The sequence below is a fragment of the Bos taurus genome, chromosome 18 (assembly GCF_002263795.3).
Source record: "Bos taurus isolate L1 Dominette 01449 registration number 42190680 breed Hereford chromosome 18, ARS-UCD2.0, whole genome shotgun sequence".
Taxonomy (NCBI): Eukaryota; Metazoa; Chordata; class Mammalia; order Artiodactyla; family Bovidae; genus Bos; species Bos taurus.
In genome coordinates, this window is record NC_037345.1 from 53,809,049 (window position 1) to 53,824,817 (window position 15,769).

At 52.2% G+C, this 15,769-nt stretch overlaps 1 protein-coding gene across 1 annotated transcript in view; it reads right to left on the minus strand.

Annotated features, from left to right (window-relative positions):
• PRKD2 (protein kinase D2) overlaps positions 1-13,233 on the minus strand; it is a 32,674-nt gene extending 19,441 nt beyond the window's left edge. Inside the window, exons 1-7 of the mRNA XM_059877580.1 lie at positions 12,936-13,233; positions 12,228-12,638; positions 9,891-10,029; positions 5,656-5,787; positions 2,022-2,176; positions 1,695-1,917; positions 57-134 (exon numbers count right to left, since the gene is read on the minus strand). Of these exons, the coding sequence (XP_059733563.1) occupies positions 57-134; positions 1,695-1,917; positions 2,022-2,176; positions 5,656-5,787; positions 9,891-10,029; positions 12,228-12,467 (967 nt within the window). The 5' untranslated portion in view covers positions 12,468-12,638; positions 12,936-13,233. The remainder of the gene's footprint in view (positions 1-56; positions 135-1,694; positions 1,918-2,021; positions 2,177-5,655; positions 5,788-9,890; positions 10,030-12,227; positions 12,639-12,935) is intronic.
• Between the last annotated feature and the right edge of the window lie 2,536 nt (positions 13,234-15,769).

Below are 15,769 nucleotides of genomic sequence, written 5' to 3' on the forward strand. Positions count from 1 at the left end.
AGGGACCTCCACCCAGTCCTGTCGCCCTTTCCCACTCAGCACCCCTAGCTTCTTACCTCCATTGATGAGTGCCTCCCCCAGACAGTCGTTAGGGACGCGGGTGGCGCAGCGTTTGTGACAGTTGAACTTGCAATCTGGTGGTAGGAGGACAAGGAATGTGGAGATGAGTGGGAGGGGGAGAAGAGAGGTCACCTCTAAGGGTTAACCCTTGACCCCCTAGCCCCTAGTCTCAAAAGAGTCTGTTCTTACTTTGTGGGGCAGGAAAGCTAACTGGTCCTACTCTGGTCATCCTGCCTTTGAGTCAAAGTCCTCAACTATGGAGTGGCTCGATTAAATGGAAGAGGGCCAGATGAAGTGTTCATGGCTTTGACAGTCCTAGGACTCAAAGAGTCTAAATTTAGTGACTCTACACTTCTATGATTCTAGACTTCTAAGCCTCTAGAATCTGAGAGTGTCAAAATTCTTAGGATTCTGTACACCCATTAACCTAGAACTTGTTTCTACGGTTCTTTAGCGCCAAACATCTAAGATTCTAGAATTTGCTTGTTCTGATGAATCCTAGAATTGGATGGCTCTAACTTTTTATGGATCTAGACTTCTGGTATTCCAGAATTTGATCATTCAAAGTTCTGGGATCCTAGATTTCTAGGATGCCTCCGAGGCTATATGGTTCTAGACTTCTCAGACTCAAAAGTGTTGTTTCTAGGTTTCTATGGTAAAGCGTCTGTCTACAATGCGGGAGACCCGGGTTCAATCCCTGGACTGGGAATATCCCCTGGAGAAGGAAATGGCAATCCACTCCAGGACTATTGCCTGGAAAATCCCATAGACAGAGGAGCCTGGTAGGCTATAGTCCATGGGGTCGCAAAGAGTTGGACACAACTGAGCGACTTCACTTCACTATCATTCTCGCTTCCTATGGTTTTAAAGTTGTAACATTCTGAGAATCTTTTTTTTTTTAACTTTAAAAATCCCATGTATTTGGAAATTAAATGCCCACTTTTAAATGATGGGTGTATCTAAGAAACCATAACAAGGACATAGATAATATTTGTCATAGAATAGATATGAAAAGAGAATTTTCCAGAATTTGTTGCATGAAGCTGTAGTTGCTCAATGCAATTAAATACACTGGGGAGTCTTGAATAAGGTATGAAAACGAACAATGGACACCTGAGAATCTATAATTTGAGAGCTTTAATATTTCTGAGTCTAAGGTTCTGTGCTGAGTTGGTGATGGACAGGGAGGCCTGGCCTGCTGCGATTCATGGGGTCGCAAAGAGTCGGACACGACTGAGCGACTGAACTGAACTGAAGGTTCTGTGATTCATTCTGTTGAATCCTATGATCCAGAAGTCTTGAAACGTATGTTTCTATAATTCTCTGATTTGAGAATTCTCAACTTCTATAGTTTAAGAATTCCATGCTGAGAGTCATATGAATCTAGATTTCTCAGGCACTAGGATTACAAGTTTCTAAGGACTGAGGTTCTAGGATTCCGGAATTCCAAAGGTTCTAGAACACCAGGATTCAGGGCACTCCCTTCTGAGACCCTGTGCTTCTAAAGAACAGGCCAGAGGTTCTTGTTTCCAGCCACAAGCCCAGCTGAGATCCTAAGTCTCTTAGAGTGTGTGTGTGCGGGTGGGGGCGGATTCTGACTCTGTCCCCACCCCCACCCTGGGGCCCTCGCTGACCTTTGCACTGCAGGCCCTGGCGAAAGAGGCCCTTGAGGAGTTTCTTGCAAGCCTGACAGACGGTGGGCCGTGTGTAGCTGTGGATGAGGAAGGTGTGTGGCACCTTGACCTTGGACAGCAGCATCTTATCCAGCTCGATGGGGCGACCGGTGTAGGACGAGGCAGAAGATGAAGAGGAGGACGAGGGAGGGCGGCGAGGGATGAGCTCGGTGGTACTACGGCTCTATCAGACGTCAAGAGTGGAAGGGACACTCCAGTGAGATTCCCCCACACCGGAGCCCCCTCAGCCTCCAGCCACTCACCTTCTCCATTCCCCCAGCCGCTCACCAGCTCATCAGTCATGCTGAGCAGGGACTCGGAGGTGCCCAGGCGCACCGAGTGGCTGCTGGCCAGAGACGTGGACGACAGGCGTCGCTTTCGCGCCCCGCTGCAGTTGTTGGGGATGCTGAAAGCGCAGCGCTTGTGGTAATTCAGTCCGCAGCCTGTGGGGGGCGCCAGACGGTCAGAGCCTCTACCGGGTCCGGGCTCTAAAGCTCCACTCACCCCCTCCTCCTCCTCTTCTGAAGCTCTGGAATAGAGCAGATCCCTCGAGATACCTCTTCCTAGTGTAATTAACTTCAACGGAAAACTACAAAACCCAATTCAGGCAGAACTGCTAAGGGCTGAGAGACTGCAGGAATAAAGGTCTGGGGAATTCCCTGGCAGTCCTGTTGGTTAGGACTCTGCGCTTTCGCTGTTGAGGATGCGGTGCAATCCCTGGTTGGGAAAATAAGCTCCAAGATGCGTAGGGCAGCCGGAAAATAAAGAAAGAAAGAAAGGTTTGGGCCACCACCCTGGGCAGGTGAGGTGTTGGCTGAGGACGAGGGAAATATGGACCAGGCAGTGGAGAAGGAAGACAAGGAAGCCAAAGCCACGTGACTAGTTGCACCCCCGAGGACTTCACAGTTATGACTATTTCTTCCTTACTTTGTTATGAATACATGCGGATACCAAATATTTTCTTCTTCCCTCTTCTACCCCGTTATCCTATAACATATTAATAATAACTAGCTTTATATCATGATATGTAAGTTGTTGTCGTTCAGTTGCTAAGTCGTGTCTGACTCTTTTGCCACCCCATGGACTGTAGCACCTCCGGGCTCCTCTGTCCATGGGATTCTACAGGCAAGAATACTGGAGTGGGTTGTCATTTCCTTCTCCAGGGGCTCTACCCGACTCAGGGATTGAACCCGTGTCTCCTTCATTGGCAGGCTGATTCTTTGACACTGAGCCACCTGGAGAGTCCTGACATCTAACTTAAAGGATATCAAAGGAGAAGAGGGACTATCACACGAGGACATTGCCTTCTGGAGAAAGAGCCCGTTTTCAGTCCCACTCCGGATGGTTGTATCATATCAGGTGGAAGTGTGACTTTGTTCTTTCTTTTCTATTTTTAATCCTTGACCATGATAGTCAGGCTCAGCTTGTCATTTCCTACTGGACTTCCTGAACACTTCTCCATACATCTCTGATAATTCCAGACTCCAGGACTGCCCTCTGGAGCAAAGAATCTTCCTTCAGGGACTCCCTTGCCTAAGACTCCATGCTTTCCAATGCAAGGGGCCTGGGTTCGATTCCTGGTCAGGGAAATAGATGCCACATGCTCCAACTAACAGTTGGAATGCTGCAACTAAAACCCAGCACAGCCAAACAAATAAAGAAATACTAAAAAAAAAAAAAAAAGCGTTCCTCCATCCTTTGGAAACTTCTTTTGAAATACCTCATGAAACCTGTCTTCTGGCAGCCTGCCTGTTGCAGACTTTCCTGTTCAGTAATTCCTCCTAGGCAGTCTCGAATGCATGATGTCACAACTGCAGAGGCAAGCCTCAGGACCGTTGCTGGCACTGCTAGGAGTTCCAGGGGGGCAAATCGCACACAGGAACCATGTCTCAGTTTGTCTTTAATCATTTACATGCTTCACCAAATTTCAGAATCTCATCTTTGACTCCTAGCATGAATACCAAAGTGGAGTCAATCTCCTGTAGGAAGGTTATCACTGGCCTTAAGGACAGGCATTTGGGCCTCTTTTGGAACCAAGTGTACTTGGACCATCATCTGTGATGCCAAGCCAATGAAGTCCACTCGGAGAATGGCCATTAGAACTTAATGACACCAGGGATACACCGTGATGAAGGTTATGCAAACCAAGACATCAAGAGTTGGATATGATGTGTGAACGATGGCAATATTGATAGCAGCTTTGGATGCACTAAATTGGTTTTTGCAGGCCTAATACAGCTATTATCTCTAGAGCCCTTAAATAATGCCACAAGTGTATTTAATTATGCTTTGTTTTTGTTGTTGTTGTTTTTTGGCCATGCGGCATGCAGGATCTTACTTCCCTGACTAGGGATCGAATCTGTGTCCCCTGCAGTGGGAAAAGTGGAGTCTTACCAACTGGCCCACCAGGGAAGTCCTCCACAAGCATATTTAGGGCTGTTGTTGCTGCTCAGTAGCTTCAGTCATGCGACCCCATAGACTGTAGCCTGGGCTTCCCTGGTGGCTTAGTGGTAAACAATCTGCCTGCAATGCAGGAGCCGCAGGAGACATGGGTTTGATTCCTGAGTTGAGAAGATCTCCTGGAGGAGGGCATGGCAACCCACTCCAGTATTCTTGCCTGGAGAACCCATGGATAGAGGAGCCTGGCGGGCTACGGTCCATGAGGTTGCAGAGTCGGACATGACTGAAGCGACCTTAGCATGCATACACACAGGCAGCCCTCATCTTCAGGGTAGGCATGATCTCAACGTTCCCGATCAGAAGCATCAAAGACAGAAACAGTGAACCTGTGGATCCCAACTCTTGGGCTTAACCTTAAGACAATTTGTCTCAAAGGAACACACTGTGTTCCTTTTTTTTTTTTAAGTATGACCTAAGGAGATGAGTTAAAGGTGCTTGTTATGGACTGAATGCTTGTGTTCTCCTCCAGATTCATCTATTGAAGCCCTAATCGTCAATGTGACTGTATTTGGAGATGGGGCCTTTAAGGAAGGAATTAAGTTTAAGTGAGGCCCTAAGGATGGGGCCCTGATCAGGGGGACTGGGATCCTTATAAAGAGAAGAGACATGAAAAATCTCCCTCTCCCCACGTGCTGTGTGAGCACACAATGAGATGGTGGCCATCGGCAAGCTAGGAAGTCGGCCCTCACCAGGAACCATATCTTGTCAGAACCCAGATCTTGGACTTTACAGCCTCCAGAACCAAGAGAATATAAATTTCCATTGTTTACACCACCCAGCCCATGATCTTTTGTTAGGACAGCCCTAGGAGAAGGAAGTGCCAAGTTGCCAAGGGGTGGACGCTGATGGTCAGCTCTATGTGTCACATCCCCAGTTATTAATCTTTGTGTTACTGCGAAGGTATTTGGCGATGTGATTCAAGTCCACAAAGGGAAATCATCCTAGTTAATCTGGGTGGGCCTGTTTGAGTCAGTTGAAAGGTTTAAAGAGCAACTCTTGCCTGAGTTCCAGCCTGCCCTTCCTGACGACCCACACCGTGGATTTCAGAGTTGCCAGTGGCCACAATCCTGGAATCCAATTCCTTCCCCAAATATCCCTTAATATGTGATCCGTACAGGCTGTTTCTCCCGTTGGTGCCTGACTGGTATGGGTTCCGCTCTCTTCTCCATCACCCCTTCTCTACCCCAAAGCCTCTGTCTCTTACGTCTCCCTCGGAGCTCCACCTCCCAGTCCCCACCCGCCCACCCCCAAACCAACTCCCACCCAGATCCCGCCCCCACCCAGGCCCCGCCTCCTGCCCCACCTCCAGTTCCTCCCCCAAGCCCTGCCTCTGGGCGCTCACCTCGCCTTCCGAGCCCCCTCCTCTTAGGCCCCACCTCCAGGTCCTGAGCTCCACCTCGGCCCCGCCCTCACACTCACGCCCTTCCTCTTGGCCCCGCCTCCAGCCCCCTCGGTGTCTCACCATCGCACTTGAGGCCCTGGCGAACTAGGCCGAAGAGCATTTCCCCGCAATGGTCGCAGAAGGCAGGCGCTCTGTACGAATGCACGGTGAGGGCGTGCGGGCGGATCTGGAAGTCCTCGAAGGTGGCCGAAGCTGCAGGCAGCAGGGAGGGACGCATGGTTGAGCCGCGACCAGCGGTGGCCATTTCAGCCTCCGCGTTCCCAGGTTTCTCACAGTCCTCCCGGCTGCAAGGTTTGATCTCTCCTTCAATCATTTACTCGCATCCTACATTCGACCTGGGTTCAAATCCCAGCTCCACCACTGGCCAGAACATCTATGTACCTATGCCAGGAGCTGAGGGGAGGGGGAATGGGGAGTTGTTTAATGGGTACAGAGTTCCAGTTTTGCAATATGAAAGCAATTTTGGAGGTTGTTAGGTTGATTGCCTAACAATGTGAATGTGATTAACACTGCTAAACACTGGACTTTTAAAACGGTTAAGATGGCAGTTTTATGTTATGTATATTTCATCACAATTTAAAAATGTTTAAAAAAAATACAAATGTTTGGGTCCCACCTTCAGAATTTATGATCTACTTGATCTGGGAAGTGTAAAAAAAAAGAGAGACAGAAAGAGAAAGACAAAGCAAAAGAAAATACCTATGTTTCTCACTTTTCTCATCCGTAAAATGGAAATTCAACAGATAATTACTGGATATTGTTCCAGGGGCTGGGGACACTACACAGAACAACACAGACAAAATCTCTGCCTGGCCTCTAGTAAGGGAGACTGACAAACAAGTAAGAGAAATACTCTCATTTAACAGCCTCTCAATCTAGCAGTTACTCTGTGCCAGGCGCTATGCTGAGTTGTTACTGCTGTTAGTTGCTAAGTTGTGTTCCAGTCTTTTGTGGAGTCTGTAGCCCACCACGGGATTTCCCAGGCAAGAATACTAGAGTGGGCTGCCATTTCCTTCTCCAGAGGGATCTTTCTGATCTAGGGATCACACCTGTGTCTCCTGAATTGGCAGGTGGGTTCTCTACCACTGAGCCACCAAGCCACACTGTGCTGAGTACTTTATAATATTAACAAATTTAGCCTTCTCAAGAGCCCACTGAGGGACATGATTATCCCTATTTTCTAGATGAAAAAAAGACTACAGCACAGTAGGTGAAGCAATCTGCCCAAGGTCAGACAGTTAGCAAGGTGCAGAACTCAAATTCAAATCCAGGCCAGGGTGGCTCTAGAGTTCATGCTTTTAACCCTGTACATGAGAGTGTTAGTTGCTAGTTGTGTCCGACTCTTTGCGAGCCCATGGACCATAGCCCGCCAGGACCCTCTGTCTGTGGGATTCTCCAGGCAAGAATACTAAAGTGGGTTGCCATTCCCTTCTCCAGGGGATCTTCCTGAGCCACTGTACATACATACTGCTTCTGAAATTTTTAAGCAATAAAATATACACTAAGTGAGAAGTCAGTAAATGCTTGGGAGAAAAATTAAGCAAAGAGGTTAGATAGGGAAGATGCAAGAGGTACCATTTTAAATAGGTGGCCAGGGGAAGTCCCTGGCGGTCCAGTGGTTAGGACTTGGTGCTTTCACTGCCTGGGGCTGGGGATCAATCCCTGGTGGGGGAACTAAGATCCTTGAAAGCTGTGCTACACGGCCAAAATAAAATAGGTACTCAGGGAAGGCTTTCTTGAGGAGATGACATGAGGATACAGGCCTGAAAAAGGTAAGAGTCTGGGCCATGCAGGAATCTAGCAAAGAACAGGCCCAGTATCCTTTTTCTTTCTTTTAAGTACTTTATTTATTTGGCTGCATTGGATCTTAGCTGTGGGATGTGGGATCTAGTTCCCCAACCAGAGATCGAACCCGGGCCCCCTGCATTGCGAGCACAGAGTCTTAGCCACTGTACTACCAGGGACATCTCCGTGCCCAGTATCTTAATAGTATCTGCTTACAGTTCTTTTTTATGGATTAAAAGAATATATGGAAAGCTCTACTTTTTTGTTTTTTTTTTTTGTTTGTTTTGTTTTGCATCTTACCATATTGCTGATGGGATTTTAGTTCCCAGACCAGGGATTAAACCTGGGCCCTTGGCAGTGAGCTTGGAGTCCTAATAACTGGACTGACAGGGAAGTCCTGGAAAACTCTTTAAAACAGTACCTGACACAGAGAAAATGCTCAATAATATGTTAGCTATTATTTTAAAAGTTTTGTTTTTGGACTAAATCTTGTTGGGCTCCCTACCCCCACCCCAATTTTTTGTCTATCATTAAGTTACTTTTCTTATATTATGCAATGGAAAGGGGACTGTGTCTATGTGCCAAGCACTGTTTACACACTCAGGATAAAGCTCTGAACAAGAGAGATTTTTCGCCCCACTCTCAGAGAGCTGACATTCTTTTCAAGAAAGAGACGAGAAACACTAAAAAAAAAAAAAAGAAGAAGAAGAAGAATAGGGACTTCCTGGTGATTCAGTGACTAAGATTCTGCATTCCCAATGCAGGAGGCCCAGGTTTGATCCCTGGACAGGGAACTAGATCCCACAAGCCGAAAAAAAGACTTGGCGTAGCAAAATAAGTAAAGAAATGTTAAAAAAAAAAAAACTGCCAAAAGCCAAAACCAAAAACAAAACAGCAAGTGCAAAGGCCCTGAGGTGGGAGGGAGCTTAGCTTCTTCAAGGGACAGAAGGCAGACAAGATGGTTGGAACAAAGAAAGTAAGAAGGACAGTGTTAAGAGATGAATTCAGGGAATTGGCAGGGGCCAGGTCATGCACAGCCTTGAGACCACATTGAAGAGGAGTTTGCATTTTTTCTTCCAAGGGTACTGGGGGGCCATGGGAGGATTCTGAACAGTGGAATGTCATGGGTTGACTTAGGTGTTACTGCAGTAATCTAGGCAGGAAGTGATGGTGGCTTGGATCCATGGAGAGACTAAGAAGTAGCTTCAGGATGTAAATTAAGGGTGAGATCAGTAGGTCTGATGATGGACCAAGTAAAGGGGTACGGGAAAAAGAAGAGTCAGGGATGCCTCAAAGTTGGGGCATGAGCACCTGTGTGATACCCTTCACCAAGCTGGAGGAGATTGTGGAAAGAGAAGAGTTAGAAGGGCAGGGGACTTTCCTGGTGGTCCAGTGGTTAAGACACTGCACTTCCACTGCAGAGGGCATGGGTCCAATCCTTGGTGGGGGAACTAAGATCCCATATGCCCAGCGGTGCAACAACAAAAAAGAAGGCAAAATCAAGATTTCTGTCTTGGACAGGCTATATCTGAGATGCCTGGAGGCACCCGGTGAAAGCATCAGGAAGATAGCTACATAAAGAAGACTAGGGTTTGAGGGGAGAACCAGGATGAAGATAAACATCCAAGGGTTGTGAGACTCTAGGATGGAGGTAAATCCAAACTTCTAATTGTCATCCATCCATCTAGCAAATTTTACTAAGCATTGCAGCACTCAGGGTGGGGGTGGGGATGGGGATGGGGGTGGGCAGGGCGGGGGGGCACACAACCAGAGTAAGGAAGGTGCTTCCCACCCACCTCAGCCTTTCTGAAAGAACCAAGGGCTAAAGATTCCTCTAAGTGCTGAGAGCTTGCGCATCTATCAAATGGGAAGGGCCAGTGGGTGGGCTAGATTCTGGCTGAAAATCCAGGTGCCCGGGTTTCATCTCCTGCTGCAGAATCTGATTGAATTAAGCATGTCATCGAGAGGAGACAGACAGCAAAACATTTTGAACTTTATATCAAGGTGACACATAGGTCTAGAAAGGGCCAAATCAGAAACGCATAGCTCGATGAACCGTCAAGCTGTTCACGCCGTGTCACCAGCATCCTGATGGATAAATGGAAGTTTCAACCACTGTGACCCGCCCACCGCAGCTTCCTCAGAGGCACCCACTCTCCTGGCTTCTGCCAAAATAGCGTAAATGTCTTTGTGCTTCGTAAATGGCATGATTCAATGCCTAGCTTAGCTTCTGTCCCTTAAGCAAGATGTGTGAGATCCATCCGGGTTGCTCTGGCTCATTTACGTTCAGTGCGGGGCGAATTCCACGGTGTGCAGGGACCACATCTACCTATTCCGGGAAGCGGGAGTTTTTAGGAGCTCCCGCGGGGCTCCTAATTTGCAGCCAGCGCTTAGAACCGCGGGTCCCTAACTTGAAGAACTAAGTTTCTGGGCCTACCCCGCCCCGCCTCCTACCGATGTCCCGCCCCCCCGCTCGAGGCTCCGCCCCTAGGCGGGCCTCGGCCTCTCACCCGACAATACCACCTCCACCAGGTCGCCCTCCTGGATGTCTCCGGCGGAGCGCACCAACTGCAGGAGGTTGGCCGACGTGGGGTCATGTTTGAAGAGCAGGATCTTGTCGTAAAGGCCGTAGAAGCCACATTCGGGGAACTGAGGGGGCGGGAGAGGGACGTGGTGACGGAAAAGCTCAGAGCAGCGGTCTGGAACCTTCCCAGGGCAGGGCGGGCTGTTTCCCCCGGAAACTCAAGAGACCCCGCAGCCCCTTGCTTCCTGTCTGTACCCTCCCAAACCCAGCTCGAGCCGAGCCGGGCAGGGTGCCAGAGACCCAGGTGTGCTGGGCGAGAGCCGCCTGCCAGAGTTGGGGAGGGAGACTGGCTCTGGGATCTTGGGGACCTAGAATCTTCTGGAAGTGAGAGGGGCAGGGCTGAGTGAGCACCCCTTCCCTTATCTCCACACCACCTCCTGCTCCCGCAGCCCCCCGCCTCCCCCCTCCTTGTCCCCCAACCCCCAGTTTCCTTCCTGAATCTATTGTCCCTGTTACCTGGCTCCACGCCCAGCACTGGGGCTGGGCAATCTGGAAGGAGGAGATTTAAGACTCCTGGTTGGGGGGTGGGGGGTGGGGAGGGGGGGTGGTGCAGAAAGTCTAGGGCTCCAAGGAGTTGGGAGATAGGCAGGGTGCCCCTACCCAAAGCCCCAAGGACCCAGGTGCCCCGGTCCCCAGCTTAGGGAGAGGAGGGGCAGGAAATGAAACCTGTAGAACAGAAAGTGAAACCACCCAGGTGGAGCCGCTGGAAGGAAGGAAAGGGGCCCTACTACACCTGGACAGCGGGGCAGAAGAGAAAACTGGGGTGAGGCCTGAGGGGGTAGGCTGAGGACTTGAGCAGATAAAGAATCTTACCCAGGGAACAACTGCTCTCTCCCCAGCCTGTTTCCCTAAGGAGCAGGCTGAGTTGGGTGTGGGAGCTGGTTAAGGGGAAGGGGGGTTGGTGGCAAAGGAAACTCATCTGTTCTTGCTGCTGGGAGAGGGTCTCCAGGTGCCAGGACTTGAGTCCTGACTGCCCCGGAGGTCTTTCTCTAAGTTTCCTTGTCTGTAAAATGGGAGAGTTGGCCAGGCTCCTCATGTTTTCGCTGAAGCCCAGAGAATCCATTCCCAGGAGTCTAAGAAGATTCTAGAATTTGAATATTTGGGGATTCCAGCATGCTCCTATGATAGGATTCATTTCTAGATTCCAACAAATTATTATAACGTTTAGACTTAACTACCTAGATTAGCAGTAGCCTAATATTTTAATGTTGTAGGGATCTGCCAAACTAGGATTCTAATATTTGAATATCTTAGCCTGAAAGTTTTCGACAACCCAGCGTACCAAAATTCTAACATTTTAATGCTCTAGGATTCTAACAACACGGGAATAGAATATTCCAACATTTTAATGTTTTAGTATTTCAACCACCTCAGGGTCTAATGTTTGAACACTTCAATACCAGAGGAGTCAGTTACCTAGCAGTTGCATATTCCAACAATGTAGAATTCTAACATTTTTAAAGTCAAAAATTCCAACAGTAGAGTAGCCCACTATTCTAACTTTTAGTGTTCTAGAATTCAAACACTGTGTCCCACCCGCTTTTCCCCTTGACGAGATTCTCCAGGCCTCAACCCCAGTGACCGTGATGTCCAAAGCAAAGAGTGGGGTGGAGTGGGGAAGGCTCGTGTTGACAGGCCAGCCTCAGAGCTGAAGGGTGGGGACACCGATCAGGAGCGGGGACAGAGACCTCAGAACCTCTGGGGATTTTGAAGAGGCGCGCCTGCCCCTCCACACACACCTCTGTCCTGGGGGAGGGCAGAAATTGGTCCCTGAGACCTCACTTGCCCCTGGCAGTTAGTCCAGGGTGCGCACTCACACCCACACCCACACATGTCACCCGATCGCCCAGGCCGGCCCGGCTTCAATTTCTACTGTTTTCACCAAGTCGGAGGGAGGCTGGGGTGAGCCCAGGCAGAGAGGTCTCCCACATCTGGGGCTCCCGCCTGCTCCTTCTGGGCGCCTACACCTGGCTGGCCCCTCCCTTCCTCCCTGCTGTCTGCAGCAAACAACAACATGCAGGGACAAGCAATTCGGGGAGGCCTCTGGGGCACCCCACCCCGGACCAGGCCTCTCTCAAAGGGGTAGTGGGGTGAGGAGGCAACTGGGGGGCCAATGCTGCACCCCCACCCCTCAGCAGCCCAAGGCTCAGCCCACTTCTCTCCCCCTTCCTTATACTGGGCTCGAAGCCACCTCTGCCAGCGCCCCCCCACCCCCCAGACCTCTCCTAAAGCTGGGGCGGGGGTGGGAAACCTGTGTGCTCACCTTCTGGTCAACGATGGAGCAAGCCAGCTGCTTCACGTGGGCCAGCTCAGAGGCGGCGGGCAACAGCACGAACTCGCGGGTCAGCCCGATCTGGATGTGGAAGGAGACCCCCGAGCCCGGGGCCGGGACCTGGGGCAGCAGCGGTGGCGGCGACTGCAGTTCCAAGCCGCCGGAGGGCGAAGGTGACCCCGGCCCGGGAGAGCCCGGGAGCCCGGCGGGATGCGAGGGGGCGGCGGCCATAGGGCGAGGCCCGGGGTCCGCCGCCCGGCACCCACCCCGGGATCGGGTTGGAGAAGCCTGAGCAGGGAGGCTTGGGTCACTGTATCCCAGGGATCTTATAAGCGGGGATCCCGGGAATCCAAGAAGAGAACCGTGCCTGGCAGGTTGAGGGAACTCGAGGATGGTGGGACCCTGGGAAGTTAGAGAAAAGGAATCCAATGGATCAGACACCCACCCGGGGAATTAAAGGAACACAGATGATCAGAAAGGAGAAATCTAGTGCTTTTGGGGAGAGGGGCCAGCGATTGGGAGATACCAAGAAATCAAAGAAGAAATCTAGTAGGTCCGGGTCACAGCGATCAAAAGAGCCCAGGATCCAAAGGATCCGTGGAGAGAGAAGGGATTGGAAAGGGAGCAGGTGGAGTCGAGAAGTCAGTGGCTCTAGAAAGATGATCCATTTAAGAAGGGGGCCAGAGGGATTCACCAGACCTTGGGGGTGGAGAGCAGGAGCCTCTGAGTCGGGGATCGAATGGATCCCAGGGATCCGATGGCGGGCCCGGGGATGGGCAGAGGGATCCCGAGGGCCGGGGTGCTAAGGAGGGAATCTCACGGGTCTCGGAAGTTGGAGAAAAATTCGGTCGGGGCCCGCGGGGAAGGCGGTGTTACCATCGGCAGTGGGGTGGCGGGGGGTGGGAGGGATGGGAAAGTCGCCCAGCGCAGGGAGCCGGTGGCTCTTTTTCCCCCTCCAAAGTTTAACTCAGCGGCGGCGGCCCAGGAGGAAGTGTTTAGAGTGACAGTTCAGTCGGCCAATCGGCACCGCTCTTGGTGACGTCAGAGAGGGTGGAACCTGATGAGAGCCTGGGGGCGGAAGAGGAGGGCGGGCTCAGCGCGCCTCCAAGTTGGGGGTAACACCTCCCCCGCCCAGGCCTGGGGACCTGGGGTGGGAGATGCAGGACTGGCAGGAGAGACTGATTCCTCCCACCAACAAAGCCTTGTCTGGAAAGTTGACTTTTCCCTCAGCTGGTAAGGGAGGAGCAAGCCACCCTCACCCCCACCACAGGTCTCGAGGCCGGGGCTGAAGAGGCTTCTGGCCCTTTAAGGAAAGGAGCCATCTCGCCTGGCCTGCATCCGGCGCCCACCGCAGGGGAAAGGGTGGGAGACGGTGTCAGGTCCGGTCCGCTCTCCGGAGTGAGCCTGTGTCTTCCCAGAGCGTCACCGTCCTCCCTCGCGACACACCCCAGCCCATTCCACAGGTGGGAAGACCGAGGCCTCCAGATGGACAGAGATCCTTGCCTCAGGTCTTGCTCCAACGACCGTGGCCAAAGTGCCACGAACAGACTGGAGTGTCAGGACTGGTAGAGTCAGGCGCAGGGCGGTGGAGAAGGGGTGTAGTTTCCTTCCTCCTGTAGTCAGCTTCCCACTCTGCCCCAGTCTTTAGAAGGGTGAAGAGCCAGATAAAAGCCTCGGGGAGCCTGAAAGAACCATAGCAACCAGGGAGGACCACACATCCTCACCACCTCACAGAGGGAAAGCACATTGTTCTGGGGAAGTGTGCACGTGTCTTATCTCTGGGTAACTTTAGGTTGGTGACTTCTCCACTCTGAGCCTGTTTCTCTTATCTCTCAGATGGGACAATTGGACTGACCCCGAGGGTCTTTGTGAGGATGAGACGGTGTAAGTGTGCCTACAACACAGCAGAAGCTCAGTCCTGCTGGCTGTGACTCTAATGTGCTGAGATAAAGGGGTGCGCACCTCAGACACTCAGGTGCTGTGGGTGGGTTTGCTCAGTCATTCAGCAAGTATGAATTGAGGCCCTAGAATGTGCCAGGCCTGTCATAAAACACCCCTTCAAGGAGCCATTTGGACTTGATTTTTCCTCCCCAGCTAATAATAAGGGTGGCTACCATTTAGTTTACATACCGGAAGCTGAACCCTCAGAAAGGCAGAGTGACTTGTCCAAGATCATCCAGCAGGTAGCTGCCGCCCATGGGCTGCATCGAGAGGCCACGGCCTGGCTGAGCCCCAGAGGCACCCAGGTTGAGATGGGCTCCCGACCAGCAGGGCTGGGTGGGGGTGAGGACCTCAAGACGAGCCCCCTGCTGCTCCTAAGAGGGCTGTTTGGGGCAGCTGAGGTCGGTACAGTAGCGAATCTGCCACCACATCCGGGGGCTGGCTGGGGCTGGGGAAGGAAGTCTGAGGCTGGGGTGAAAACCTAAACCACCACCTGGGGAAGCAGCACGGAGCCTAGAGGGATGGTGGGGGGGGGGTGAGGCTGCGTGGCGCCTGAAGCTGGGCTCCTGTCAGCCTCACCTGATGGCCCTCTGCCCACCTGTGCCCTCTGTCCAGACGGGCGGGCGACTGCCACCGTGAAGTCCCAACAGCAGTGTGTACTTCTCAGGGTTTCATCCTTCCTCAAGTGCCCTTCACAGGCCTTCATCCTTCCCTAAGTGTTCATGGGGCCCTGACAGGCGGCAGGCCCTGTTCTGGGCATTGGGGGGCAGCCCTTGATAAGCCAGGAGGTGGGCATTACTGTCTGGCTCTCTTTTCTGGGGATGCTGAGGTCCAGAGAGATGCTGGGATTGGCCCAAGGACCCCTGGCTGGTAGGGGTGGAGGCCTCCGAGCAAGCAGAGGGGGTCCCCAGGGACTGGATACAAACTCTGATGACCTGCTGGGCCCTGAACAACCTGCGGGGCTGCCTCGAGGCCCGGCCTCCATCTCTCATCCTCTGCAACACATGTCATGGTCTGAGGTTGTGGGAACCCGGTGCAATGGCACCCGAAGAGCTAAGCACAGGGTCTGGCTCCCGCTGAGGGAACACCCAGCCACTGAGATTTGGCCACCTCGAGAAGGAGAGGAGTCCCAGGAGGGTGGAGGTGTTCCGAGTGGGCAGGCCCCAGGCCCTTGGCAGGCCCTACACCCCATGCGGGCAGGTACGGAAAGGGGGTGTTCAGTACTCTGGGTCGGCACGTTGACTTCGCGACTAGCTTTTCGCTGCCACGCTGGGGGCAGACGGGGGACAAGAGTCTTGAGCTGAACTGTCATGTGTATCACTGGCCAGTCAGGGCTCTGCCCCCTCAGGCTGCTGCTCGAGCCCCTGGGGAGGGAGCGCTTAGGGACTGAAAGGAGGGGCATGGGGAGATTCGGTCCTGTGCCCCCACTTCCGTCCCTCCACCCACACCCCGCCCAAGCTCTGCCCCCGCAACCCTACCACAAAACCCCAACCCATCCTATCTCCTCTCCCCAAGCTCCACCCACCCCTGGCGGAGCCGGTGACTCCTCCCCGAAAGTCCCCGGTGCCCTCGACAGTCAGCACTGCCACCCA